General features: G+C 34.9%; 1 protein-coding gene across 1 annotated transcript; it reads left to right on the top strand.

Moving 5' to 3' along the window:
* The first annotated feature begins 128 nt into the window (after positions 1 to 128).
* HDAC2 (histone deacetylase 2) lies at positions 129 to 27,618 on the top strand. Its single transcript, XM_077780072.1, has 14 exons — positions 129 to 336; positions 8,889 to 9,001; positions 10,046 to 10,163; positions 11,754 to 11,828; positions 12,654 to 12,792; positions 14,782 to 14,923; positions 17,970 to 18,062; positions 18,254 to 18,362; positions 21,525 to 21,665; positions 21,905 to 22,013; positions 22,821 to 22,951; positions 23,404 to 23,559; positions 26,277 to 26,334; positions 27,243 to 27,618. The coding sequence occupies exons 1-14, from the start codon at positions 285 to 287 to the stop codon at positions 27,271 to 27,273; spliced, it is 1,467 nt and encodes a 488-aa protein (XP_077636198.1). The 5' UTR covers positions 129 to 284; the 3' UTR covers positions 27,274 to 27,618.
* The last annotated feature ends 285 nt before the right edge of the window (positions 27,619 to 27,903 follow it).

Raw genomic sequence — 27,903 nt, 5'->3', positions numbered from 1 at the left:
TCCTACCTCCCCTCGGCCTCCGGAGGTGGTTTGGCTGCCCCCTCCCCCTCCCCAGTGTCGCGAGTTGGCGCCGCTGCCACCCCCCGCTCCGCGCTCTCGGCCCCTCGGCCGGGCGGTACCGAGTCCTCCCGGCGCCCCCTCCTCTCCTCCCTTCGGCCGGCCCTTTCCCTCGGGACTGCCACCCCCACCTTCGCCCCAGCCCTTTTCTCTCCCCGCCGAGCCGCGGCGGCAGCAGCAGCAGGAGGAGGAGCCGGAGCCCGGAGGCGGCGGTGGCCGGGGAGCCCATGGCGTACAGTCAGGGAGGCGGCAAGAAGAAAGTCTGCTACTACTACGATGGTGAGAGGCCGGGAAGGGGGANTACTGAGGGTGGGGGCCCAGGTACGCCTTGGGGCACACTCACTCTGCGGATTCGCCGGGGCTCCATCCCTCTCCTTTGTTCGCCCGGTTCTCTGAGCGCCACTTTCTCAGGATTCAAACGAAAAGGCTTCACTTCCTCGATAAAAATTGCGGTTTTCGAGTTTGAGGTAGTTAGTCTTCGCGGGAAATACGACGGTGCTAGGGAAAGGGAGCTGTTACTGCTTGTGTTCGTAGATGAGACTCGATGGGTCCTGGCTTGCCTCTGCGAGAGGCGGTTACCACCCACTTCTTTGTTGCTCTTTGTTCGATCAAGAAATACACCCTGCTTTAGAGGTTTAGGAGAGCTTTGGCATCTTGTGAAAGCTGTTACTAGGTGGTGGGAGTTTTGGTGTAGGAAAACTTTGAGGAGTGGTGCGGAAGTCCTGAATAAGCAGGTAAGCTTGAGCTTGAGTTACAGTAAAATACAGAAGTCAGATACCTTAAATTTTAGGAGTTCTTTAACTTGAGATCTGAGCAGAGACATTACACAAAGACATTAACGGTAAATAGTTACTGGTGGATTATTTCCACAGAAGGATTTTGAAAATTTAACAAAGAAGGTAGGCTCAATGACCTGCGAGTCCTATTTGATCTGTCTGAAGCAGATCAAATCTTGGAAGTGGTTTCCTACATATGGTGTATTATATCTTTATTACAAAAATCTGAACCAAGGTCTGGTTCAGAATGAATCTGATTTTAATTTGAAAATGGCTGTACCATGTTACTTCAGTTAGCAAAGATGAATCTTTTAATGCCTGATTATATAAAATGACTATCTGTGTCATTTGTGGAAAAACTGAAAGTCATAACAGAAGAAATCTAGATTGTCTGATATTTGATGGTACTAGGTACTAAATACCTAGTACCTAAGTACCTACTAGGGTACTAAGTAGTTAACAGCTGTGGTGTAAAATATTTTTTGAGAGCATTGATAGATGTGTAATACAAATTGAAAATATCCCATCCTGGAGGAGTAGAGATAGGAGTGCATTTTAATTTTAATATGAACTATATGTCTTAATGATCATTCTTCAAAAACTCATGCATATTTTGAGTCACTGGCAAAACCCTTGCCCTGCATTCCATGATCAGATTGGAAAGTGAATAACCATCTGCTGGAGTTAATTTTTAAAATGATATTGTTTCTTAGGTTTAACAAGCTGGGGAAACCAGTGCTGAGACTCTTTCTGTAGCTGTTAGTTGCTGTTGACCGTGATTGGCCCTGATGAAGCTGCTTATAACTTTTTGTCATCAGACTTGAATTGTAGAGCCAGGAGGTACACTTAAGTAGCAGTTTTAAGAACAGTTGTTTGTTTCTGGGCACATTTGTGATGAGCCTTTGCTGAGGGACGGGGATGCCAAGGGCAGGATGCGGGACTTGATAGGTAGAGTGGAAATATTCAAGTCTCATGAGTGTCACTTAACACTTTACTGTAGACCATTCAACTGCTTTACCTGATGACCAACACCAGTTGTATAACTGAGATTTTGGAAATCTAAGGCTCTTACCTCATTTTCAGAATGGAATTTTTAGTTGCTTTCATTTGGAATAGTCTTTGGGTTTTTGTCCAGGGAGAGTGCTAATAAAATGTTTTGGAGAAACTATTAAGCTGGTTGGGTATCATTATGCTAATTATTAGTACATGATAGTATATATACTAAGCTTTGAACAATTAATTCCAAAAGCTTGTATTCTCATTATCCCCCCAAAACCCTATTTTGTCACCTTATAAAGGTAGTGGTAATTTTTTCTTTTTCTAACTGTGAGGAAAGAGAAAGGTAAAGCAGCTTCTACACTGAAGAATGGGGAGACTTGGAGGTATACAGTGTGGACTGGATTGAAACTAAAAATCTGCTAGTCTAAATTAGCTGCTTTTATTTGGTAAAATAAGTGTGGACTGGATTGAAACTAAAAATCTGCTAGTCTAAATTAGCTGCTTTTATTTGGTGCTTTATTGGTAAAGAAGGTAGAAGGCAGGAGTGAAGCGAATTCTATAATCATAGGAATCCTACCTTTAGGCTTAGTGGGACCATTAGGCACACTCTTGGCAACAGAATATCTAACAAATGAAAAAGACTTTTTTTTTAATGTTTTATTTATTTTTGAGAGAGAGAGAGAGACAGCGTGAGCAGGGGAAGGTCAGAGAGAGAGGGAGTCAACAGAATCCGAAGACAGGCTCCAAGCTCTGAGCTACCTATCAGCACAGAGCCCAACGCGGGGCTCGAACCCACGAACCATGAGATCATAACCTGAGCTTAAGTCGGACGCTTAACGGACTGAGCCACCCAGACGCCCCGAAAGAGACTTCTTAAAGACATGTATTTTTCTCTGTAGGCTTTATAGTGTTCAGTATTACACCTTTTAAATGACTGGAATGCTAGTTCCAGGTGAACATTCAAGCACTGATGGATGAGGTATCTTTAAACATTTAAGGAAACTGCAGCAATTGACCCATGTTTCCAAAAACTCATTTCTAGATCTTGGTCATCTTGTATGTACTGCAAGCTTGTGGATACTCTGTAAAATGACATAGCTAGTAAGTGAGTTCCCTTTGTGACTTTAAAATGATGTGATTTCTGTACTTAATGAAATTAGCAAACCAAGGTATGCTAGGCCCTATTTATGATACTCATATTTTATTTTTTTTTAAGTTTATTTGTCTTGAAAGAGGGAGAATCCCAAGCAGGGTCCGTTCTACAGAGTCCATGTGGGCTGGATCATGACCTGAGCCAAATCAAGAGTCTGACACCTAACCGACTGAGCCAACCAGGCACCCCACAATGCATTTTATTACACTCTATCTAGAAATGTTAAAAGTGCTTTTTGAATCAAGCTTTAGGCAAGTCACATTTAATGCCTGTTTTACAATGTATATGGTATAATAGGGTTGTATATATACATAACTTACATAATTGGATGTATATTTTGTGTGCTATTTTCCTCTTGATAGTGTGCATCAGAAATTTTGGAGACAGGTGGCTCAATAAAAGCACGCACCACTATACAAAGATAGAATATAAAAGTTATCAAGATTTCACCTCCCAGTATACTCCCTAAGAATTCTATTTGGCAGCCAACTATTGACAGATTTTCTTAGACTTTTATTTGTTAACAGTGGTGCCAAAGCCTTTTGTTTGATAGATAGCCTTTAATAAAACTGCATGGGTTCTTAGCTGTAGTATAAATATGTATAAATATTATCCATGAAATAGGTAATCAGTTTTTCTAAAATAGGTAATCAGCAAATCAGAGTGCCGAATGAATTACAGCGGCAGTTTGTAAATACCAGTAGTCCTAATTGCCCATCATTATTAAACATAGTATAGTGTAATGCTTAAATAAAACAGTTTTTCTTATACTTGGATCCTCTTCCTCCAGCCATTCTTTACTACTTATTTCCTTAAAATTTCACTTTATGAGACACTTCCCTATTACCTTAATCATCATTACTGCTTTTCTCCCTATTGTCATGTTATGTTGTTTCTATCACCTATATTTTGTCCACCTCACTGAATATAAGCTTTCTGAGGACAGAGTTTTGTCTGTTTTGTTTATGTCCATGCCTCTACCATCTAAATAAAAATTAAAGGTTTTTCTAATTATTGGGGATGAATAAATGATTAGTATCTCATTTTTATGGATAGAGCATTTTCATATAAGATTCTCTTTGCTTCTTTGTTAAATTTTTTTCTAGTTTATGTATATATATATATATTTTTTTTAAATAGTTTTATTGACAAGTTGGTTTCCATACAACACCCAGTGCTCATCACAAGTTCCCTCCTCCAAGATTCTCTTTGCGTCTTAAAACCAATCTGAGTTACAGGCAGGTAGAATGGGTGGCATTTTGTCTATATTACATTTGAAAATAGATTTGGATCCCTGTTTGACCCAGTCCACCCCTTATCCTTTACCACATTGACTAGTTTTAATGTCCAAGAAGGTCAGTCAATACCTGGTACCTAAAAGATTTGGGTACTTGATGGTTTGTGATTCCAGTGGGCTTTCCATACCTTACAGGGTAAGGTACCTTTTGGTTATGCTAGAGTGGAACTCCTTACACAGCTGCAAAAAAANGATCTCTCTTTCTCAAAATGAATAAATGAAAAAAAAACTTTTATTACCAAAAAAAAAAAAAAAAGTATTAATAATTGTTTTTCTTAACAAAAACTTGCAAATGATTTTGTTGATAAATATTTAAGGAAATAGTTGGAAATGGTAATCTCTTAGGGAATGATAATAGCATTGAAATATGAATGAGATTAGATTTAAAAGTTTAATAAGGATATTTGTACTGGTTAATAAGTCCTATTCCTCTCTATTTCCATAGCAGTTGGCTTGTACTTGTTCATGAAAGCAGATAGAAATATCAAATGGGTTTAATATTTGTGTGCCAGGTAGGCAAAAGCTTATTTAAGTCCTAAGAAGGAAATAAAAACCGTATACTAGATAGTACAAGTGCGAGCCTTTTAGGGTACTCAGAGAAGGAAGGCCTGAAGGAAGAGAATGGGCCACTTTTAAAAGAGTTTTCCTATGAGGGCACCTGAGTGGCTTAGTCGGTTGAGCATCTGACTTCAGCTCAGGTCATTATCTCCTGGTTTGTGGGTTTGTGCTGACAGCTCAGAGCCTGGAGCCTGCTTCAGATTCTCTGTCTCCCACTCTCTCTGCCCCTCCCTGCTCATGCTCTGTCCCTGTCTTTAAAAAATAAACATTAAAAAACATTAGGAAAAAAAGTGAGAGTTTTCCTATGTAAGACATTGAAAACTACAAAGGCCAAGTACTTAGAGAGGATTTGGCACACTAAACAAAAGAGAAGATATAGGGTAATCATGGGATGCCAGGGCAAGGTAGTAAAGGGCCAGACCACACAAGACTTTGTACTAAGAGATTTTAACTTCATTCAGGGAATAGAAAACCACTGAGGGTTCTTAAATAGAACTCATTAAGTGGAGAAAGGATGGTAAAGAGTGATGAATCGAAGACTGAAAGCAAGAATTGAATGTGTGTTGGTCCACATAAAATCTAATGGTTGTGGCTGACAGAAATGGACACATTTAAGAGAGGTTTTGAGAGTAAAAAGAACTTGTTAGTGGATTGGAAATGGAGCTGGAGCTGGTTAATGGTGATACAGAATAAAGGATGATTCCTAAGTTTCTATTTAGATTGAACAGGTTAAGTGACTCATTCCTAGGAGAATATTTTTAGGGCAGCACTCTTGTTCACTGACTTATCCAAGCATCTAGATTATTGCTTGGCACATGGTAGTCTCTTGATTTTGTTAAATGAATGAATGAACTTCAGAAACTCCTGATATTTAAAGGTTGGTGGAGGAGTGGCTATTGAGTAGGAGTAAAATCCTAGAGAAGCAGTATTATGGAAGCCATTGGCCAGTTTGTCAAAAACAGTGGACTAAGTAGTGCATGGAAGATGAAAATAATACTGTAGCTTTTTCTTACTTCCTCTGTTTTTTTGTTTTTGTTTTTATTTTGTAACTCATCTGGAATCAAAAGCTTTATCTGAATTAATATTTATAATCTTTATTCTGCATATTGTGAATATTTACATGTTTTTACTGCAAAAATACTAATGTTTGATTATAGGCTGCTGTGTAGATCCCAGGATATCACATAACATATAAAAGGTATAACAACTACATTAATAAAACCTGAAAAAAAAATCTAAAATACATCTGGTCTCAAGTACTTTAGGTGAGAGAATGTAGATCTTAGTATCCATTTCATCCTGATCGCGTATTTTGAAAAGTTGAACGGTTGCTAAAACTTTGCAGATAAAGCTAATTATGATTTCTTTGTGTTAACGATTATTGTGTTCAGGCAACCACTTTGAGCTAATTTTTCTCATGTTTGCTTCATTGGTAAAGCATTTTTATGTATTTTGATGAAAATCAAGATAACATTTAAAATGTCCAAGTTATATTACCACTTAGATGAGTGGAATTTGTAGGTTCTTAAAACTAAGAAAGGACATTTTATGTTTATTGAAAAGTTAATGGCTATAAAGCAGCCTTGAGAATTTTGAGATAAAGGATTAAACCAGAAGGAATTGGAAGATTTGTTCTTTTATTAACCCCCTTACATTTTGGGAGAATTCTTGGCAAAGCAAATAACACTATCTTTGGCTTGATTGCCCTTGTGGACATATGTCATTTAGGTAGGGCCCATATTTTTGATGGGTCTGGGACCCCTAAATTGTAGCAGAGAAAACTTGTTGAAAGCTATGTATGTTCATACAAAGTTGGAGGACACTATTGGTAAAAAAAAAAAAAAGTGATGGATTAGATAGGTAGTTTCTTACATTTGTTTTCTTGAAATTAGCAAAGAGCCTAAGCCCTTATTAAAATATTTGTATCCCATACTATATCCTTTCCTTGCCAGGCTTTCCCCTACCATTTCTTTCTAGTGACTGTAAATGTCATTGCTCTTCTAGTAGCTGCTGCTTATGATTGTCTGCCTTGCTCTGTCCGTATTTGAATCTAGCTTCTCTGGCTTACTTTGGCAATATTACCTGACTTAAGTTGCATCTCACATTTCTTTACTATAGGAACAATAGAAATAATGCCTACATCATAGGGTTAATTGAGAAGATTAACAGATAATACATGTGAAGTGCTTAGAATAGTACCTCCTAGTAAGTACTCAATAAATGTTAATGGCTGCTATCATTTTTTTTTCAAACATGCTTGCTGAGAAATTGCTACTGTAGTCACCCTTCTGTAGGTTATTGGCATCTTTTCTAATATTAGATTATTGGTTGCTTTCCATTGGCCTCTCAGTATATATATATATAACTAGAGCTATTTGATCTTAAAATAGGTGTTAGAGATTTCATTTTAGGAAATCTTAGACAGGCATTTGGAAGTTCTGTGAAGACGAGTTTCTTTATTCTTACTCTCCTGGCCTCTCTTGGTAATGATAATTTAGAAGTAACCTCCTTTTTACTAATTTGGGTATGTAATGCTTTGTGATTCTAGTGGGTTTTCCATACATTAAGAATTTGTTGAGACCAGGTTGCTTTCAAGGAAATTTATGCGGTGCTTTTGTAAAGGTAGTTTATTTCATACATAGACTCTGAATTGTGAGGGATATATGCAGAGGAATGTTACATATCCCCAGAGCCTTGCTTAGCTACTTGTCTGTATTGTCTTAGCTTTGTTGTTGGCTCTTGTTTTAAGAAAGGTGGCTTTCCCTTCAAATGAATGTGTATATGTTGTTTTCAGAGGACAGTTTGTATTGAAGATGAGTTAAGTTATTTAGTGTTATAGTACCAACAAAACCAGACCGTAGTAGTATTTAGAAATAGCTATCTTATGAAATAGGCCTGTTATAAAACAAGAATACTCATCCTGGACTATTCTCTCAAATATATGGAAGAGAGAAACACATTTTTGAGTTCACAGTTTACATTAAACCAGAAAAGGTGTGTGTTTAGGCAGGATTTTGGAAGATTTTTTTGATCCTGAAGTTAGGGAGGGAAATAGTACTCTTTATCCTTAGCTTTTATATAAACTCATATTGAAATGATTAACTTCAAACCATTAAAATCGGCTGACTGTCCTAATAAAATTTTGGAATTATTTATTTAAAGACTAGAATTAATACTAAAATAATTTCTAATTTAATATAGGCTGTTGCAAAAAGTGCTTATTACATTAGAAGAATAGTATATTTTTAGAGGTTTCCTTAATATTTTTTTATTATAAAGCCGCAAGTCTTTATCTAAAAGAATAGATTTCATTGAAATTTGGTAGATGAAAATCTGGTTTTGATGTTACCTGCTCATTTTAAAATAAACCTTATGTATAAGTTTTAAAACATTGATATATAAGATGTCACGGAAAGATAGGCAGGCAGTCACAACTTTTAATCATTAAGAATGAGACAAGATAGCCTTACTAACTTAAAAAAATGTCATGAGTATGTCTTAATCAGAGCAAAACTTTATTTACGATCTAAATTTCATTTACCAAAAATTCCTCTTGCAGACTGTGATAAGGATGTGTGGAATGTTTTAACCTACATAATACTAACTAAAGGATTTCTGGAATGCCAGTAAATATTCAGGAAGTAGTATTTGCTGTAAAATCTTTAAATAATAACAGTGAAACTCAGTGTATTTACCCTAGGCATCTGAATTTGCCAGTGAATATGAAAAGTAATTATCAATTTAAGTAACAAAAACCACTTTTTTAAGTCATTACAGAGTATTTTATTGGACTAATCCTAAATAAGAAATTTTGGTAAACTGAAAATCAGAAAGCTTGCTTGCCTTCATCTGTAAATAAGCATAATATATATTAATGGACTTATCACATGTAAACGTGTACATAGTATCTTAGTTTTCAAATACAATTTGAAAGTTGAAAAATTCAGAAGCATTATTTAAGGTTTATTTGGGTGGTAAGTGCCTACTAATGACAAATAAATTTAGATTGTGAAGATTCTTTTTTTCAGTGTGTCTTTTTCTATTTTAGGTGATATTGGAAATTATTATTATGGACAGGGTCATCCCATGAAACCTCATAGAATCCGCATGACCCACAACTTGCTGCTAAATTATGGCTTATATAGAAAAATGGAAATATATGTGAGTATACCTTTTGGTAAATATTCAGTAGTGAATTTTTTTTTTTAATCTACTACTCTGAAACTTTATTACTCCCTTTGGAGGGCATTTAGCAGATGAAAAGGTCTGGAAGAAAACAAATTCCTCTTTTTGTTTTATTCTTAAGAAAAAACTGGAAGTGTGAGAACTGTAGCCTCTCTCTTCCCTGTTCCTCCACCATTTTTGAAAAGTTTCCCACACCTCACCTTTTTACATTCTGGAGAACAACTCAGTTTAGCATACTAAATGTTTTTGTTACAGTAGTGGTAGATCTGGCTATGCTGCTGAAGTGTTGACCTGGGATTATTACAAAAGAATTTTGTAGAAAATCAGCATATGGAATGGTGTGTTAGGGGGGCATGCAGAATATCAATAACGTTTAAGATACAACTGCCTTAAATGTTTTTGCAGTGATGGGAGTATATACAAACAAATGCAAGACACAATTCTTGCCTATTTGGGGAGAAAAGAAAGACTTAACAGCAGTTACTTTCTTTGAAATATAAACATTTATTAGAGGAGAGGATTGGATAAGACTTTCTGGAAACCTTCTGGGAGAAGTGTGTCATAAATAAAATTGAGCTCTTAGGAACAGGGATAATTAGGATAGGCAAAGGAAAGGAAGAGATCCTGAACAAAGACTTAAAATTAAGAATGAGTCTCATTCTCACTGGATATAGAGCAGGTTTATGATAGAAGGTATATGATGGGAAATGAAAGAAAGTGTTTCTTCTCAGCATGGATTTATTTTTTAAGTGTTGAGCCTTGTCCACTAAAATAATGATTGATTAGTTTATAGTTGGGGCCAGACCTGTCTAATGCTTTTAAAGGAGTAGAAATTAGCTTCAGAATTGATATGGTTTCCTAAAAATGCAGGTGTGTAAATTTGGATTAGCTTTGAAATTTATTTTGTTCTAGCCAATTTAGTTCTTTTAGAGGATGGTTAGAGGAAATTGTATACTTTGTGTTTGATAACTCTATAACCAGTTGTAATTCCACAATTCTGACATTTTTTTTTCTTCACAGAGGCCCCATAAAGCCACTGCTGAGGAAATGACAAAATACCACAGTGATGAGTACATCAAATTTCTACGTTCAATAAGACCAGATAATATGTCTGAATATAGTAAGCAGATGCAGAGATGTACGTTTCTGTGCTAAAAGTATATATTAGTATTCATAAATATAAATGACTACTTTTAGAAGCTTGTAATTAAAGTTATCCAAATCTAGGTATTCTGCCCGATCTAAATACTGTTTTAATTATTGGTTTGAAAAGTCAGTGTAAAAATATTAAAGCTACTTGGTAAAAGACAAAAACAAACTCTACTTGAAACCTGTTGATTTGCTAAACTGCCAAAGAGCTGTTTGGGTGTTCCTCTGCTCTGTTTTGGTTAACTTTGGGAGAACGGGTATTGGTGAGGAGACCTTGCTCCCCCCCTACTGTTTTAAAAAAGTGATTATACTTTGATTGGTCTTAGCCTGGTATATATATCTCTTATTTTCTGTTTGTGTACTTCAGTTAATGTGGATTGTAATATATAATCTTCTCCTTCCCATTGTTAGTGACACTTTTGATTTTCTTCTATAAAGCATTTTATAGATATAAAGTATTTTATTAGTGATTGGCTGGCTTGAAAGTATAACGCAAAGTGTCATCCTAAAATGATTGGAACAGTTTTTTAAAACTTGATGCTGGAATTCATTCTTATCAGTGTTTTTATTAATAGACTTTAGTGATTTTTTTTTTTAAGAAAAATTTCAGTAACTAAAGTGTAGTTGCTAGACATCTCATACATTTATAGAACTTTGTATACGTTTCTACTATAGATCATTTCATTTATTCAATAAAATGCTGTAACGTAAGTAGAACATATTTATACCTGTGTTTTGATGGAGATTCAGGCTTAAAAGTCATGAGTAGATGGACAGATGAATTAACAAGATTGATTTAATGCATAACACTGAATTATATTATGATTATATCTGGGCAGTAAGAAACAAAAATTCATTCATTATAGTGTTAAATTAAGGGTATACAAAGCTTTGTAAAATAATTACCCTTATTTTTGAAGAGGTTGTAATTTGAGAGGTGGGGAGAGACTTGAGAATGGGTCATACACATATATGTCCCTTTTGTTCTGTCTGTACTAAGGAACTAAAATTGCACTGTGTCATGTATCTTTATGTGTTGCTTCCTTGTACTTACTTTGTATACCCCTTTCTTCTATACCCTGGCTGTTACGAACTTAGTTAATTCTTATCCTTTAAGATGGGGTAGGCAACTAGCTGCTTTATCTTTTTAATACTCACTAAAATACAGTTCAAAGTTATGGACGGTCTGTGCATGTAAGGAATTGTAGAGAAAGTAAATTATAAAGGAATAGAACTGCTTAAATTTTTCAGAATCTTGGTTGATTTACTGTATGTTTGAGGAGAAATGCCTTAATTAAAGTCCATGTTTTAATTAAATATAATACGTTTTTATATTTCGATTGCTATTAATTTTTTTTGTAACAGAGGTGTTCTATAAATAATCCTGCTAAGATTTGGTGGTGGTGTTTCACATATAATGCTTTAATTACCCTGGATAAAATGATAAATTATATTTTTAAATAACAAACTAGATTTCTACCAAGATGTGTGTTTTATGGATTGCATCAAGTAAAGTTTTTATAAGAAAAGCTTTCATTAATTCATAGAAGGGGTTGTAACTGCAATCCGTCTTTCACAGTTAATGTTGGAGAGGATTGTCCAGTGTTTGATGGACTCTTTGAGTTTTGTCAGCTCTCAACTGGTGGCTCAGTTGGTAAGTGTCCTGATTCAGATTTTAAAATTGGCTAGGGGCACCTGGGTGGCTCAGTTGGTTAAGCATCTAACTCTTGATTTTGGTTCAGGTCAAAATCTCACATTTCATGGGTTCAAGCTCTGCGTCAAGCTCTGTGCTGGCATCACAGCCTGCTTGGGATCCTCTCTCTCCTTTCTACCCCTCACCTACTCATTTTCTCTCTTTCTCTCTCTCGAAATTAAATTTAAAAAATGACTTAAACTTAATATGTATCTTTTGGGTTATTTGTTTAGAGCAAAAGTTTTAATGGTAGTGGATTTTAATAACAGAAGCAGTCTGTATGTTTATGATAGAGTACAGTTGTCTTTAATAACCCCCATGTTTGGGGCCCCTGGCTAACTCAGTGGGTAGAGCATGTGACCCTTGATCATGAATTCAGTCATGAATTCAAGCCCCACATTGGGTGTAGAGCTTACTTTGAGAAAAATAAATAAATAAATGTAGTTATTTCTTTAAAAAATCAGTCAATCAATCCCTGTGTTTTATGGTCATAATGACTTGAACTTTTTGGTTTCTTAATTTCTGTTATATTTTTACTTAGAGATTTCTCTCCTTCACCTCATTCTAGTTACCACTTTTCCATATATACCTTTATTTAATCGTATCACAGCTATAGAATAATATTTATCTAAGGAAAAACTGCTGTTAGTGCCCTAAACAGTGATCTTTTTCTTTTTATAATTTTAAACTCTTTTATATTTGACATACTCTTTCATATAGGGCTTTTGTCTAGTTCTACTAATTTTTTTGTTTTAAACACTTTGAAAATCTACTCTGGTTTTTTAGCTGGAGCTGTGAAGTTAAACCGCCAACAAACTGATATGGCTGTTAACTGGGCTGGAGGATTACATCATGCTAAGAAATCAGAAGCATCAGGATTCTGTTATGTTAATGATATTGTACTTGCCATCCTTGAGTTACTAAAGTAAGTTCATTTGTGTTGATATTTTTCTTATGAAAAAAGTTTAAAACAATATGAATCTATGATTTTAAAAAACCTCAAGTAAACAGTAGTTAAAAGTAGTTCAGTGGTGAGTCTTGTATGGATTCATTACAAAGCATTTTAGAAATACAGGATATTTTCCCATTTCTTGGATCAGGGATGCCTATATATATCTAAAACTCCCAGTAAATATCCTTTTAAAAAATACCAGAAATAGTATAGCAATTTAGATTTGGGTTACAGTTTCAACTAATGAGAAATGACATAATCCTGAAGTTTGTATTCTAACATTCTGTAAGTTTTAACTTTTGAAGGCAAATATTTGAAGCCTTGTGTTAAAGGAAATTTGTTTTATGAATGAGTCTAACTAATTGCGTAGCTTCCACATGGAATGGGGCTTTGTTCTTTACTAATGGATAAAATCATCTCTAAATTAGTAAAGCAGTTAAAGTTACCCCTGACTGTAGTTTGAGAGTGATATCTATAGAGGAGGTACTTAAGAATTTGGAAATTTATAGTTCTTATTAAACTATTATCAGTTGTAACATGTCTTAGATTCCACTTAAGATTGTAGTGAATTAGTTTTTTCTCAATACTGAAACTGTTCTTGGTTGTAGTTGATACCATGCATACTATACATAGAAGCTAATTGTTCAGTCATTTAAAGTTTGGAATTGACTCCTTACATGAACAACTAAAATGTTTCAGTGAGGTAATCGAGAGCCAAGGAAAACCACTGGAAATTATTTGCCTTGCTTTTTAATTCACTGTTGATGTTGGTTCTTGGTCTTCATCTCTTGAGCAACAATTCTTGCCCACATGCTTCTATACTTAAACAAGTTTAACTGTATTTGTCTAGACATATTTCTTTAACAGATGTGATCAGACATTAATTGACCGTTGATAAGCCACTTACGATCCCCTTAGAAACTCACTTTGCTCACAACTTTTTTATTATTTTTGTGAAGAAATTCTGCTATGATGAGACATCCTACTTTTATTATATAACTTTGCTGAGTGGTACTTTCCTGTGAGTTGAGAATATTCTTAAGAGTGCTTAGTTTGATAATGTCAGTTTATATTACTTTAACATAGCTGTGGTATGATTATATAATAAATACAATGCTCTGCCATTAAACTCAATAACAGATAGTCCTCAGGTTACAGTGCCATAAAGGGATAACATTCAAAGTTCACTTTCCTTTTCTCTTGTTTTGACATGGGGGTGTACTAGTAATAAGATGTCACATTAAGATGATACACATGGCTCTTAAAATGCATTCAGGTTATAACTGTATCGCTACGATTGTCGTGCTCCAAGCAGCGCTGTGAAGTGACAAGAGTACCAGATACGGTTTCTGGTGCAACTGCTCTACTCTGCAGTTGAAGCACAAAAGAAGCCATAGACAATATGTAAACAAAGAAGCCATGTTTCAGTAACACTTTATTTATGGACATTGAAATTTGAATTTCACTTAATTGTCACATATCCTGAAATATTCCTGTTTTAATTTTATTTTCAGCCATTTAAAATAAAAATTATTCTTATATCAAGGCTTCACAAAAAGACACCATTGGCCAAATTTGGGCTATGAACCATAGATTGCCAACCACTGTTGTATAACCCTGAAAATTTACTGGAAAGCGGTTTTAAAGTAACAATCCGAAGTACAGTGTAATCTACAGTTAATGTATAGAAACATGTGCTGTGTTTTTACAGCCTGTAGAGTAGGACATTTCACAGGGAGAGTAAATACATTTTCTTGCCTAGATTGGGGCTAAAGAGAGGATTTAAAGATCTGAGGCTCAGATTTGTAACTTCAGGTGTATGACTGGTCTCTTAAGCTGGTAGTAAAGGAAGAAAAGAGATTAAACATTCTGGAATGCAAGAACTCAAAAATAGGTTTTCTGAGTCCATGGTGGTTCTTCCCCATCTTAAAACCTTTTGAAAACGTATGGCTTTGTTTTCAGGTATCATCAAAGAGTCTTATATATTGATATTGATATCCATCATGGTGATGGTGTTGAAGAAGCTTTTTATACCACAGATCGTGTAATGACTGTATCATTCCATAAATACGGGGAATACTTTCCTGGAACAGGAGATTTGAGGGTAAGACTGAATTCAGTCTGAATAAATATTACGAGATAAATATTAGGAGAACTGAGGAAGCTAATAATTATGTATCTAAACTAATACTGTTCTTGAGTCATTAATTTGAAATGTATGCAGAATCGAGTCATTTTTTATGTTATCTAACATTTGTTAGAATTAACTTTTGTTGAATATACAAAAATTTAGTGAGAACTGAGAGGACTTTATTTTGCTGGGTCACTTTTTTTTTTTAAACTTTTTTTATTGTTATGTTTATTTATTTTTAAGAGAGAGAGTGTGAGTCAGGGAGAGGCAGAGAGAGAGGGAGACACAGAATACAAAACAGGCTCCAGGCTCCTAGCCATCAGCACAGAGCCTGATGTGGGGCTCAAACCCACGAACTGTGAGCTCATGACTTGAGCCACGGTTGGACGCTTGACCGACTGAGCCACCCACTTGCCCCGAATCTTCAAAACCTACTTGATAGTAATCAACATTACCTTTGATTGTGAAGATTCGTGGAAGAAAATAAGTCTTTTTTAGATTCTTGTACTGTTCTTTTTATGGTTTCTTGATTTAATAAGTCTAATTCTAATCTCTTTTTCCTTAAGCTTCTGAAATTTGTAGTATATACCACTTTGTGCAAGAATACTATAGCTTATCTTGCCTGCCTGTTAAATTAGTGCAATTATTTCTCTCATATTTTTATCTTACATTTGGTGCTCTTTAATGAATGTAAAAACTACTGGTCAAATCTTATTTCTACAAACTTCCCTGAAGTGTTTTTCCTCTTTTAGCACTAGTTTTTCTTGAACCAAACTATATACATGTTGAAATTTATTAAAAAATTAAATTGCTGTTTTTAATTCAGCCTGGATTATATGGGAAATTTCTCTTAGTATGGCATTCAGCATTAGTTCTAAATTATTTTATTAGGATTTTTTTTTAATATCTGTGGTATGTAGTTTATTTTAGCAACCAGAAATTTGAAGAGGGGCCTTATTTTTTAAATATGTGAGTTTTCTTTTTGCGACCACACGGTGGTGCTCTTTCAGTAAGAGTGTGATGGTGAAATCTTTCTTTACTTATAAATAGACCATCAGTGGTTTATTTGGTTTAAATTATGTGACTTTTTAAATTGTAAATTTACATTTTCAGTTCCTTGCTTGTTAGCTTCTTCAGTGCCTTTCTTCACTTGGTCTTAACTTACATAGTAGTGATCCTCAGAGTATGACCCTTAGACTAGCAGTATTTGCATCTTCTGGGAACATATTGTCAGGCCTCAGAAACTCAGATTCTCTGCACTAAAGTTGGAGAACCCTTGCTCTAAATTACTAGAATTCCTTTGTCTACAGCCATTGCTGCACAGTGCAAATTCAGCAAAAGCCTTCCTAATATTACGTTTAAAAAATTTTAAAGTCTCTTTTCAGTATAATGTCAGAAAAGGCAGCCTGTGTTTTAATTTCTGATGGTATTCTGATTGTTTGAAGTTGTTGGAAAATTTTTGAGAATGAGTATTTTTAAAAGATTTTAGGATGACTTTGAATATCTTTTACTCATTTAAGATACTACATGCACTATACAAAATATCCTCGTAATATTTTCCCTTTGGTTATTATAAAAGGTATCCCCAAAATTTTGTAAGGAAATCAAGATCAGTCATTATACATATAGTATATTTGGAGTTTCATAAAACTTGTGTGTATCTTTTTGGATGTTAATTTGATAAACATTCCCTTTCCTACCTGACAATTTATTCTAAATTAGAAAAGAAGGCTACTTTGAACTTCAGTCATTGTTCAGACTGTTTGCATTTATTAGATTAGGAACGTAAGCCGAAGAAAACAGGATATGATAGAGTAGTAGTTGAGGATTAAGAAATGGAAGGGATAAATCCGGGTGCTACAAGGGCAGTGGCTCTGAGTTGCCAGACTTTTGGCCGGAGTGAGAAGTGCCAACCAACTTTCTGTATCCTGAAGTCTTAGTGTCAAAGTATATTCCAGGAATTTGGTTTTTAATGCAGGAGTTTAGAAATTCACAGTGGTTTAGTTTATCCACATCTGTATAATTTGCATTTGGTTACATATAAACATTTAGATTTCTTTAAGAAAAATTTGGTTGGGAAGAGATATGTAATCCCATTTACTTGTCATTGGAATTTGGCTCATAATAACTCTAGTATTGAAGATAAACTTTGGTTTTTAAAATGAATCAAGCTCAGATTATTGTGTGAGAGATAAGGGGAGAACTTGCATACAAGTGTTTAGTAATCCTACGGATTCAGGTATATTGAATCATAATTTAAAATAACTGAGTATCAGTCGCCCCCAATCCTTTGGTGTGCAGTTAAAGAACTGTTTTTTAGCAGTTTTTATACTGTACCATTTCTTTGAGGAACATATATGTATGTATGCACACGCAAAGGTACATTTATACACACGCATCTCTGTGTGCTTTATACGTATATGTTGTGTGTGTTTATATATCTTAAGTGTGTCTACATTGCTGAGCCCAGCTCCGTTTCTCTTGCTTCATTTGGGAAGGTATTAATGCCTAGAGTGATATTTAAGTAGAAACAAAATTTATTTTAAGCACAATTAAAGAGTAGATTTTGGTGCTTTAATCTGCAGTTATCAAAACATCTTTCATCATAAATAAACTTACACCAGATGATGAGTCACAAGAAGGATTCTGCATTATAGAGACCATTGTTCTGCAGGGTTTTTTCGGCTCAATATTTATTTTCTATAGCTTTACTCATAATGTTGTCTTACATATTCTGTTGGTTAATTTCTTGGTCTCATGTAATATTGCCTTTAATTGTTTATGTTCAATTTCTGTTCTCCCCAAAATAACCATTCCAGATTGGATAATAATGCAGTCCATTAATATTGGAATATGTACTTTTTCTGTGTTAATTCCTTTCTTAACCTAAAAGATGAATTCAGAATGGGATGTTGTTAACTGGTTTGACAATTTTGTAAGGAAACATTTTAATAAACGTGTCAAGTATTTTCACTGTGAAATATTCTCTAAGAGCTGTTTAATTATATATATATTTTAGGATATTGGTGCTGGAAAAGGCAAATACTATGCTGTCAATTTTCCAATGAGAGATGGTATAGATGATGAGTCCTATGGGCAGATATTTAAGCCTGTAAGTATTACTATTTTCAAAATCAAAATGGAGGGGCACCTGACTGGCACAGTTAGGAGGGCATGTGACTCTTATTCTTGGAGTTAAGAGTTTGAGCCCTATGATGGGTACAGAGATTACTTAAAAAATAAAATCAGAATGGAATTTTAAAATATTTTTAGAGATGTTAATTTTTGTTATCTTGTACATAGATTATCTCAAAAGTGATGGAAATGTATCAACCCAGTGCTGTGGTGCTACAGTGCGGTGCTGACTCACTATCAGGTGATAGGCTTGGTTGTTTCAATCTGACAGTCAAAGGTAAGCAATTTAATGGATGATAGTCCCAGGAAAATATTTTGGGTTTATTTTGTTTTTTTTTCTTCCAAGAACTTCCCATAATAGTTGTCATTGTAATTTTTACACAGAACTACGTGCTTTGTATTTTTCATGGGTTTTGTTGAATATATGTATGCATTAACTATAATTAATCTCATTTCAGTAAATTAGGTTTTATTTTGTTGATACATTCATACATGAATACTTCTATAAAGCTTCTTGCAATCCCAACCAAAGCAGCCATTTTCAGTGTTTTTGGTTCCTCCCTTTGGTGTTTATCTTTTTTTTCTTTTATTATTTTTTTTTAAAGTTTCTGTATTTTGAGAGAGAGAAGGCACATGCGTGCATACATAGGGGGGAGGTGCAGGGAGTGGGGGGGGTGGTCTCAAGGAGGCTCCGTGCCCCCAGCACAGAGCCTAACGGGGGCTCCATCCCACAAACCGTAAGACTGACCTGAGCTGAGGTCAAGAGTTAGACTCTCAACCAACTGAGCCACCCAGACACCCCTGGTGTTTATCTTTCTAGAAATACAACATGCAAATTTTGTTACTTTCTATTTCAGCTGTGCTTATTCACTTCCTGTCATGGAAGAAGAGAGATTTAGCTCTTTTTCACCACTTTGTCCCCAACACATGCACACACCCTTCCAATGTCTTCATTTTTTACAATTTAAATCTAGTATTTATACTAGAATTTTTGGTTGTGGCATTCACTGTTTAGAGTGTCACTAACATTAAATCACTTTTCAGTTATCAGATTTTTTTTTTTTTTTGGCATAACTTGTTTTTCTATCCCAATTTTTCTATTACTTAGCTTTCTCTTTACTCATTACTGAACTGCCAGTGTCTAAATAGCTTCAGATGTTCAGATGTATTAAGTATTCCATCATTTTTACCTTCTAGCCTTCTGATCTGTTACTGTTTGGATGAGTATCCCCAAAGATATGGTAGAACAAAGAGGTCTTTGCTTCTCTTTTGTATGCCTCCCCTCCCCCATTGCTCTTTCCTCTGTCTTCCTCTTCATTTTTGTCTCATTTTGGTGGTGCACATTCTCAAGTAACTTTCTGAGAAAAGATGTGGGAGATTAGGAGCACCACACCAGAACTTTAAATTTGACCGAGTGCTGAAATTAACTTGCGATAAGAAGTCCAGACTAAAGTAAAAGATCCCCCTCATAGAATGAACTTCTAGAGTATAAGAATAAATCTGAAGTTGTATTTAATAAGTTCTTAAGATTTGTTATATGGGGATCAGTAATGATGACTATTGTACATGATTTTGTAGTTGTTTTCCTTTTGAACTTTTAGGTAAAATGGATGTTCTGCTGAATTCCTTCATAAGATGTGAAGAATTCTCAAATAGAAGTTTTCCAAAATTACTGTTGGCTTAAATGGAATTAAATACTAAATCCACATATTAAAGGCTACTTTATTTAATATTATGATTGCTTCTGTACCAGTTAGCATTATAATTACGGTATAATCTATTCTGCTTTTAGTAGGTTGAACCATACAGACATGATTGCCCCTTTTCTTGGTAGGTCAACAATGGCCAAATAGTAGTTTCATATGTTGGATTTACTGTGTTGATAACCATATGTTGGCCTCAAAATAGACATGATCTTCCAAAAATGATCTACTTAATATTGGTACAAAATGGGTATTAACCGAACATTTTCCTATCTTAGCTCTTTGAAAATGCTTTAATGCTTTCATACGGAAAAGCAATAGCATTCATAATCATAAACTATAGTGCTTTATTCTTACATTAATGTACATTTCAACTGACTGTTAAAATTTTCCTGGTATAAAGCATAAGGATACTTGGAATCCCAAATCTTAAACTTGATTCTAAGCTTTCTCCACTGCCAGCTTCAATTTAGATTTCTCAGGTCTATTAAAGTCAGTCACCTCTTGTCCATCTCCTTTCTACCCTCCTTTATGTTGTTACTATTGTGATCTCTGCCTTTCTTTTTTTTTTTTTAATTTTTTTTCAGTTTATTTATTTTTAAACTTTATAATGTTGATTTATATTTGAGAGAGGGAGAGACAGCATGAGCAGGAGAGGGTCAGAGAAAGAGGGAGACATAGAATCTGAAGACAGGCTCCAGGCTCTTGAGCCCAATGCAGGGGCTCAAACCCACGAACCGTGAGATCATGACCTGAGCCAAAGTCGGACGCTCAACCGACTGAGCCACCCAGGCGTGCCAAATTAAACCTTGTTAACTCAGAAGGGATTGTAGGGAAATATTTAAGGGCACATGGTGGTTCAGTCAGTTAAGCATCCGTCAGGCTCTTGGTTTCAGCTCAGGTCATGACCTCGTGGTTCATGGGATCAAGCCCCATGTTAGGCTCTGTACTGACAGTGTGGATTCTGCTGAGGCTTCTTCCTCACCTTTACCCTTTCCCCCTCTTTCTNGATAGAGTTTTAGATAGCTTTTTCTTTGTACTGTTTTGATTTTTCCAAGTATTCTTCAGTAAGCATGATTTTCTTTTATAATTGAAGGGTTTTTTTTCTTTAAAGATTGATTTGTATGCCCGAGTAATAAAGAAATTACTGGTAGTAACTTATAATTGATTGTTGAAATATTACATTTATCCAAAGAAATATTTTGTATATTAAGTTTACTTTCTTTTCAAATTTCTGCATATAGAAACTTGTTGAAGTATTTCTTATAGTAGTAGATATTAATTTTATAATCTTAGATAAGAAAATTGTAGTACAGCTCATAACCCACAATTAAACTTTTTCTACAGCTTTCCATAATTTGTATGTGTCTAATGGTAAAATTTAGATTGTGTATGTTTCCTAGTAACTTTTTTCCCCTGTACAACTTCACAAGAACATAGAATCTTCCTATCACAGAACTTCTTCATATGTAAATTTAAAAATACTCTATTCATATGTATATTTAACTTTTACTTGCTAAAATAACCAGTTATATCTTATGTTTTATATATCATTGCATGAAAGTTAATATTAAAAAGTTTTAGACTAGAAATTTCTTGAAATTTTTACATATTTTTTAAATGCTTAGAAAAGCCATTTCGGTTGAGCAAAACTGCATTTATTATCTTTTTAAAACTTATTTTTCAATCTGCTAAAGTATTTAGATTTGTTGCTACTCAGATCTTCTTTCTCTTAGGTCATGCAAAATGTGTAGAAGTTGTAAAAACTTTCAATTTACCATTACTGATGCTTGGGGGAGGTGGATACACAATTCGTAACGTTGCTCGATGTTGGACATATGAGACTGCAGTTGCCCTTGACTGTGAGATTCCTAATGGTAAGTATTCTTATTATGATATCTTTATTGGTTGGAACTGTTCATATATACAAATGGATGGATGGTTAGAGTGGATTCTAAAACCACGTAAATAGAATAGTCATTTAATAAATTCTCTTTCTGTTCACTTTTAAGCATTTTCTTGGGGAATATTTCACACCTTATATCTGGATTTTGTGCATGGATTTGTGTGAACACTGAGCTTTTAATATGTCACTTTATTTTATTGTTTTTAATAGAATTGCCATATAATGATTACTTTGAGTATTTTGGCCCGGACTTCAAACTGCATATTAGTCCTTCAAACATGACAAACCAGAACACTCCAGAATATATGGAAAAGATAAAGTAAGAAATCAAATTGATTTGATAAACATTACATCTTTAGCTTTATATATCAGATATTTCCTTTGTCTTATTCAGAAGCATTTGAAACCTTAAGATTACTGGTTTTTGGGGGCGCCTGGGTGGCTTAGTCGGTTAAGCGTCTGGCTTTCGCTCAGGTCATGATCTCGCGGTTCATGGGTTCGAGCCCCGCGTCGGGCTCTGTGCTGACTGCCAGCTCAGAGCCTGGAACCTGTTTCAGAGTCTGTGACTCCCTCTCTCTCTGACCCTCCCCTGCTCACGCTGTCTCTCTCTCTCTCTCCTAGAAATAAAAATGTTTAAAAAAAAAAAAAAGATTACTGGTTTTTGTTTTTTTGGTTTTTTTTTTCTGAGATCATGAAAATGTATGGACCTCATGACGCAAATACTTCCTTGCCTTACATGAAAGTGAAGTTTTCATTTTTGGAAACATTTTTATAAAGCTTTATCTCTTAAGAACAAAGTGTTTAGAGGGTTATTGTGGTACACGGGCCTGAGTTTGCGTCCTCTCTCTTTGCCACGCACTAGTTTTGTGACATTTGGCAGGTTAATTTGGCTTTAGGCTTATATTTTCTCACCAGTGAAATGGGGGATGCAATAGTATTACATTATAAATTTTGAGAATTGAATGGGATAATGATAGTCTAAAATATCTGCTTTTCTATGTTACTGATTTAACTCCTAGGTTAAGTCAGATAAAAGATAAAATTTTTGCTTAATGTTTCCTGTTACATTTAAGAGGAACTTGAAAGAAAATGAATTTTGTCTAATATATTTGCATGTGTAATTTAGACAGCGTTTATTTGAAAATTTACGCATGTTACCTCATGCACCTGGCGTCCAGATGCAAGCTATTCCAGAGGATGCTGTTCATGAAGACAGCGGAGATGAAGATGGAGAAGATCCAGACAAGAGAATTTCTAGTAAGAGAATGCCTTGATGTGTATTCTGCTACATTTTTCTGGTTTGTTAAAAACATCACTACAATTTGAAGGTTTTAGCGGCCCGAGAACTTAACTGTGGGTCTCTTCCCAAGCACAACATTGTGACTGGCCTTTTTTCCATTGTTCATCTTACATAGTTTAACTTTCATATGTCTTAAGCCTGATTTGAGTGTCAGTGTTTTTAGTTCATGTGACTACAAATATGATCAAATAAAATCATGTATATTTGGGAATTAATTAGTAATACCATTTATCCAAAGTAGAATAGGTTGAATAACATTAAACACCTTCTGTTTGGCTTTCCAGTTTTCATTCTCTTTATTTTTCAATGCTAGAGTGATAGCATAATGGTGTGTTATTGTGGTATAGACATTCTAACATTTGGTATTAATAATGTTTTCAACGTCTGTCTAAAATCTTTATATAATTAGTTCGAGCATCTGACAAACGGATAGCTTGTGATGAAGAATTCTCGGATTCTGAGGATGAAGGAGAAGGAGGTCGTAGAAATGTGGCTGATCATAAGAAAGGAGCAAAGAAAGCTAGAATTGAAGAAGACAAGAAGGAAACAGAGGACAAAAAAGCAGGTCAGATTTATTTTTTGGTAAAGCTGTTTTTAACTGTAAATTTTTAAAATGAGCTTCACTATGTTTTTTATAAGATCCTGAAGTCCGTTGCACAAATAGGTACTAGACAGGGGTATGTGCTAGATAGATGACCTTTTTTCCCCAATGTAAGTGGTGCTTAGCTCTTAAATCTTTTATTTAGGACTCTGTTAATGTTACTAGTCACATTTGCTCTCATAATATAGAAGACCTTATTACCTCCTCTTGCTGACATAGTAGACATAAAACAGCAAACATTGCAGTATGATACAGAATGGCTGAGAAGACCAAGTAGTTAGAGATCCATTGTAGTCTGTTATCAGACTGAGATTCTAAGATAATCTTTAATTACCTAAAGCTTATTTGATGGGAATAAAACACAAAAGAAGAGCTATATTATCCTTAGACTAGTTTTTCACCATTGTGAAAAAGCTAGGAGAATAGATTTTTAGAAGTTGTTTGATGAAAACATAAAAACTCTGAGGAAAGATAAGGGATTTGGAAGCTGGGTTGGAGAAGAGGTATATATACTCCAGTGACTTAACTTTAAAAATGCTGTGTTAGTTTGTCTTTTGACAAAATGGTGCTCTATGTGGTGAATTTATTACCAGAATCAGTTATCTTTTATCTGAGTTCCCAGAGCCCTTACACAATACCTTGGTCATTTTGTTTAACACATTGTATTATAGTGCCTCCTTACAGGATTTTTTGTATCTCTTTGCTAGATTGGGCTGCTCAAAGCTAGGGAACACTAAACCTTAAATATCTGTGCTCTCAGCACTCAGTGCATCTCTTGATTGGATACTTGATATCTGTATACAAGTCATGGTGATAGCATGGGTTTTAGTTGGCTGTTAATTTTAACCATGTAGTGTGCAGAAAACTGATAGAGATACTGGGCCAGCGTCCTTTTCCTTTTATTTGTTATATTGAAGTTACACGCATAGGCTGGCTACCGTGTTCTTTTTCTTTTTTACTAGAGAGGTTAGGATTCCACAGCATATCTGACACTTGTAGTTCTGTTCTTTTACTCGTGATTCACTCCTCTGTAGGCTACCATTCTCTACCATTTTATAACTTTAACTTTCCAATGTATCACAATGTTGGCTTCAGTCTGCTCTTATGTACTGATTGACCTCCAGAAATTCCATCTGTGTTTGAGGTAAGGAGGACTTTGCTTTAGCTGTAGGATTATTCTAGTATTTTTCATTTCTCTCACAGTTCCTATGTATTCTGGTTTTCATTTTAAGTTTCTTCTCATTTTAAAAATCTTTGTTTTTCGTGCTTTTTGTTTGTTTCCAAATGGTAAAACACATTTACTAGGGTGCTGCTTGTTTTTCTTTCATTGCCCTTTTCACTGAAAGAGAGTACCTTTTGCTCTGGCTTAATGGCCTGGTAGTGGATTAATCTCAGTATCCAGCTCCTCAAAATGTTTGTTGCTGATAATGATAACTTTTTAAAAAAATAATTTTGTGGTGGGGCTCTTTTTAGAAGGCCTTCTGATTGTTAAAATCCCTTGTCCTACATGCACATGAAGAAGTATTATCATAGAAAACATTTTTAAAAATCTATAGTCAGAACCGAAAGTTGGGGCCATTTTTTTGTCCTTCTCCCTTTCCCAGTTCCATTTTGGCAATTTGAATTATTAAGTCGATATATCCAAAATTAAGCCAGAAATCCAAAGAAATGTCATCTTTATTGTCATACACATGTTTGTATTATAAGGAGGACCAGTCCCCTGAAATGTGTGTGTAGAATGCTTAGTGATGATGGGTATAATCACAGTGTCTTTATTATTAGGTCATTACTTCACAACTTTGATTTATATACTTCTTTAAGGAAGGAATTCACATTTGGGCTAATTTGTTTTAGTAATCTTGAGTTTATAGTATTAATATTACTATTTTATTGATTTTTATTAAAATGGTAGAGTTTCAATTCTTACACATTGAGGGTTAAAGTAAATAGTATAAGCAGTAGGATTAGCCTCTGCTGTGTCTTGGGCTTATCTCACCTAATTCTCTCCTCTTCTCCAAATACTTCAGTCCCAGTGGTCTGTTATTTCTTCCTTCTAACCTGCTAATTCCATCTTGCCTCAGAGTCCTTTTAAGTTTTTCCTCTGTTCAAGATACCCCATCCCTTTTCCCACCCAAAAGCTATTCATTCTTAGGACATCTCTCAAATGTCACTTCTTTGTGGTAGCCTTTCCCAGCCTCCCTCAGTGCTGCTGTGCTCATGTCTGTAGGCTGAATTTGTCCACAGTATGTATCCCAGCTATAATACTGTGTTGCGAGGGGAACAGAACTTCAAAGGGCAGGGTCTGTGTTACATGGACTCCTTGAACCTCTCTCCTTCACCAAACAAAAATTTTATAGTTATTGAATTCATGAATAGTAAGATTGTATAGGACAGCCTTTTTTAAAAAAATATTTATTTATTTTGGGGAAAGCCAAGCAGGTAGGGGGAGGGGTACAGAGGATCTGAAGTTGGCTCTGCATTGACAGGCTTGACAGCAGCAGGCCCGTTATGGGATTGTGAACTGTGAGATCATGACCTGAGTAGATATCAAACGCTAAACCAACTGAGCCACCCAGAGGCCCCTAAGATAGCTTTTTATATTTTAAGTAAGGTATATTTTAAAATGTATACATTTTCTATTTTACAATAAGTTTTCATCTCTTCCCAATTTTTGTTTTTAGATGTTAAGGAAGAAGATAAATCCAAGGACAGTAGTGGTGAAAAAACAGATACCAAAGGGTAAATTGTATTTTTCATCTAGTAATTTCTGTATACTATAAAAATAATAAATACATTTACTTTAGTTATGTGTGTAAACTTCTGAGACATGCTGGACTGAACATGACTGAGAACATCAGTAAATTGTATGAGGTGTTCTAAATTTTACTCTTCATTGGTGCACAAGATAATATATGCCACCTTAACTGGGTTTTTGTGTTGTCTGTTGGTTTATTACCTACATAGCTTGCCTTAAAAAATGGTAAAGACTAGTAATGTATAACTGCACATTAAATCAATTTGTATGGTACGTAATGTATCAGACCTTTTGCTGTTAACTTCATGTGATCTTTTCATGGTACTCTTATTTCTGTATATGTGATTATTATTTTTTTATTTTTGGTGTGGGGAGATGGGTAAATTAAAAAGTTTTTCTTAATGTTTATTTATTTTTGAGAGAGACCAAGAGACAGAGCGTGAGCTGGGGAGGGGCAGATAGAAGAAGACACAGAATCTGAAGCAGGCTCCAGGCTCTGAGCTGGCAGCACAGAGCCCAACTCAGGGCTTAAACTCATGAACCGTGAGATCATGACCCAAGTGGAAGTCAGATGCTTAACTGATTGAGCCACCCAGGTGCCCCGAGATGGGTAAATTTAAACGCTGGGCTGGTATAACACAGTTCATAATTTAGCTGTGTTTGGCAAAGTCATAATTGAGGTATTTGCATCAGAAAGCATATAAAAATGCTTGGCTGTGTATAATTTTGTGGCTGTGCTAGCCTTTATAGGATAACATGGAATAGATTGATTGTAGACTCACTAGAAAGATTAAGTTAGTCAGTACTCCAAAAATTTACTCAAGGCATTATCACTATGTTTCTTGGCATGACCCTCCAGGACTTTAATATTTTATGTTGCCTCTTTTAACAGAGCCAAATCAGAACAGCTCAGCAACCCTTGAATTTGAGTGTCTCACCAATTTCAGAAACCATAAAAGAGTGAGAAAATATGGGAAGAAAAAAATTTTCTTTTTGAAGACTTCTGGCTTCATTTTATACTACTTTGGCATGGACTGTATTTATTTTCAAAATGGCCTTTTTTTGTTTTTGTTTTTCTTGGCAAGTTTTATTGTGAGTTTTCTAATTATGAAGCAAAATTTCTTTTCTCCACCATGCTCTATGTGATAGTATTTAAAATTGATGTGAGTTATTATGTCAAAAAACTGATCTATTAAAGAAGTAATTGGCCTTTCTGAGCTGATTTTTCCATCTTTTGTAATTATCTTTATTAAAAAATTGTACTTGGATTGTCTTTTGTCTGTTTCTTACATGAAACCTTTTTTCAGAGGCAAATAACATGACTTTGTGTACAATTAGAATACACTAGAGATGAAAGATAAACTGATTACAACTTCAAGGACATCCATTTACCATTCAAGAAGGAGTATTTTACAGTGAATATTTCTTAATGCAATAGGAATTCTACCATTTTGTTTTTTACAGTTTGGCTGGTTAATGTCAGTGAAGATTGACATCTCATTATAATAGTTTATCTCTGAATTAATAATATAAGCTATGTGATTGAGATCCAG

Source organism: Crocuta crocuta, unplaced genomic scaffold (genome assembly GCF_008692635.1).
Source record: "Crocuta crocuta isolate KB4526 unplaced genomic scaffold, BGI_CrCroc_1.0 scaffold147, whole genome shotgun sequence".
NCBI lineage: Eukaryota > Metazoa > Chordata > Mammalia > Carnivora > Hyaenidae > Crocuta > Crocuta crocuta.
This window is presented reverse-complemented; position numbering and strand designations above follow the sequence as displayed.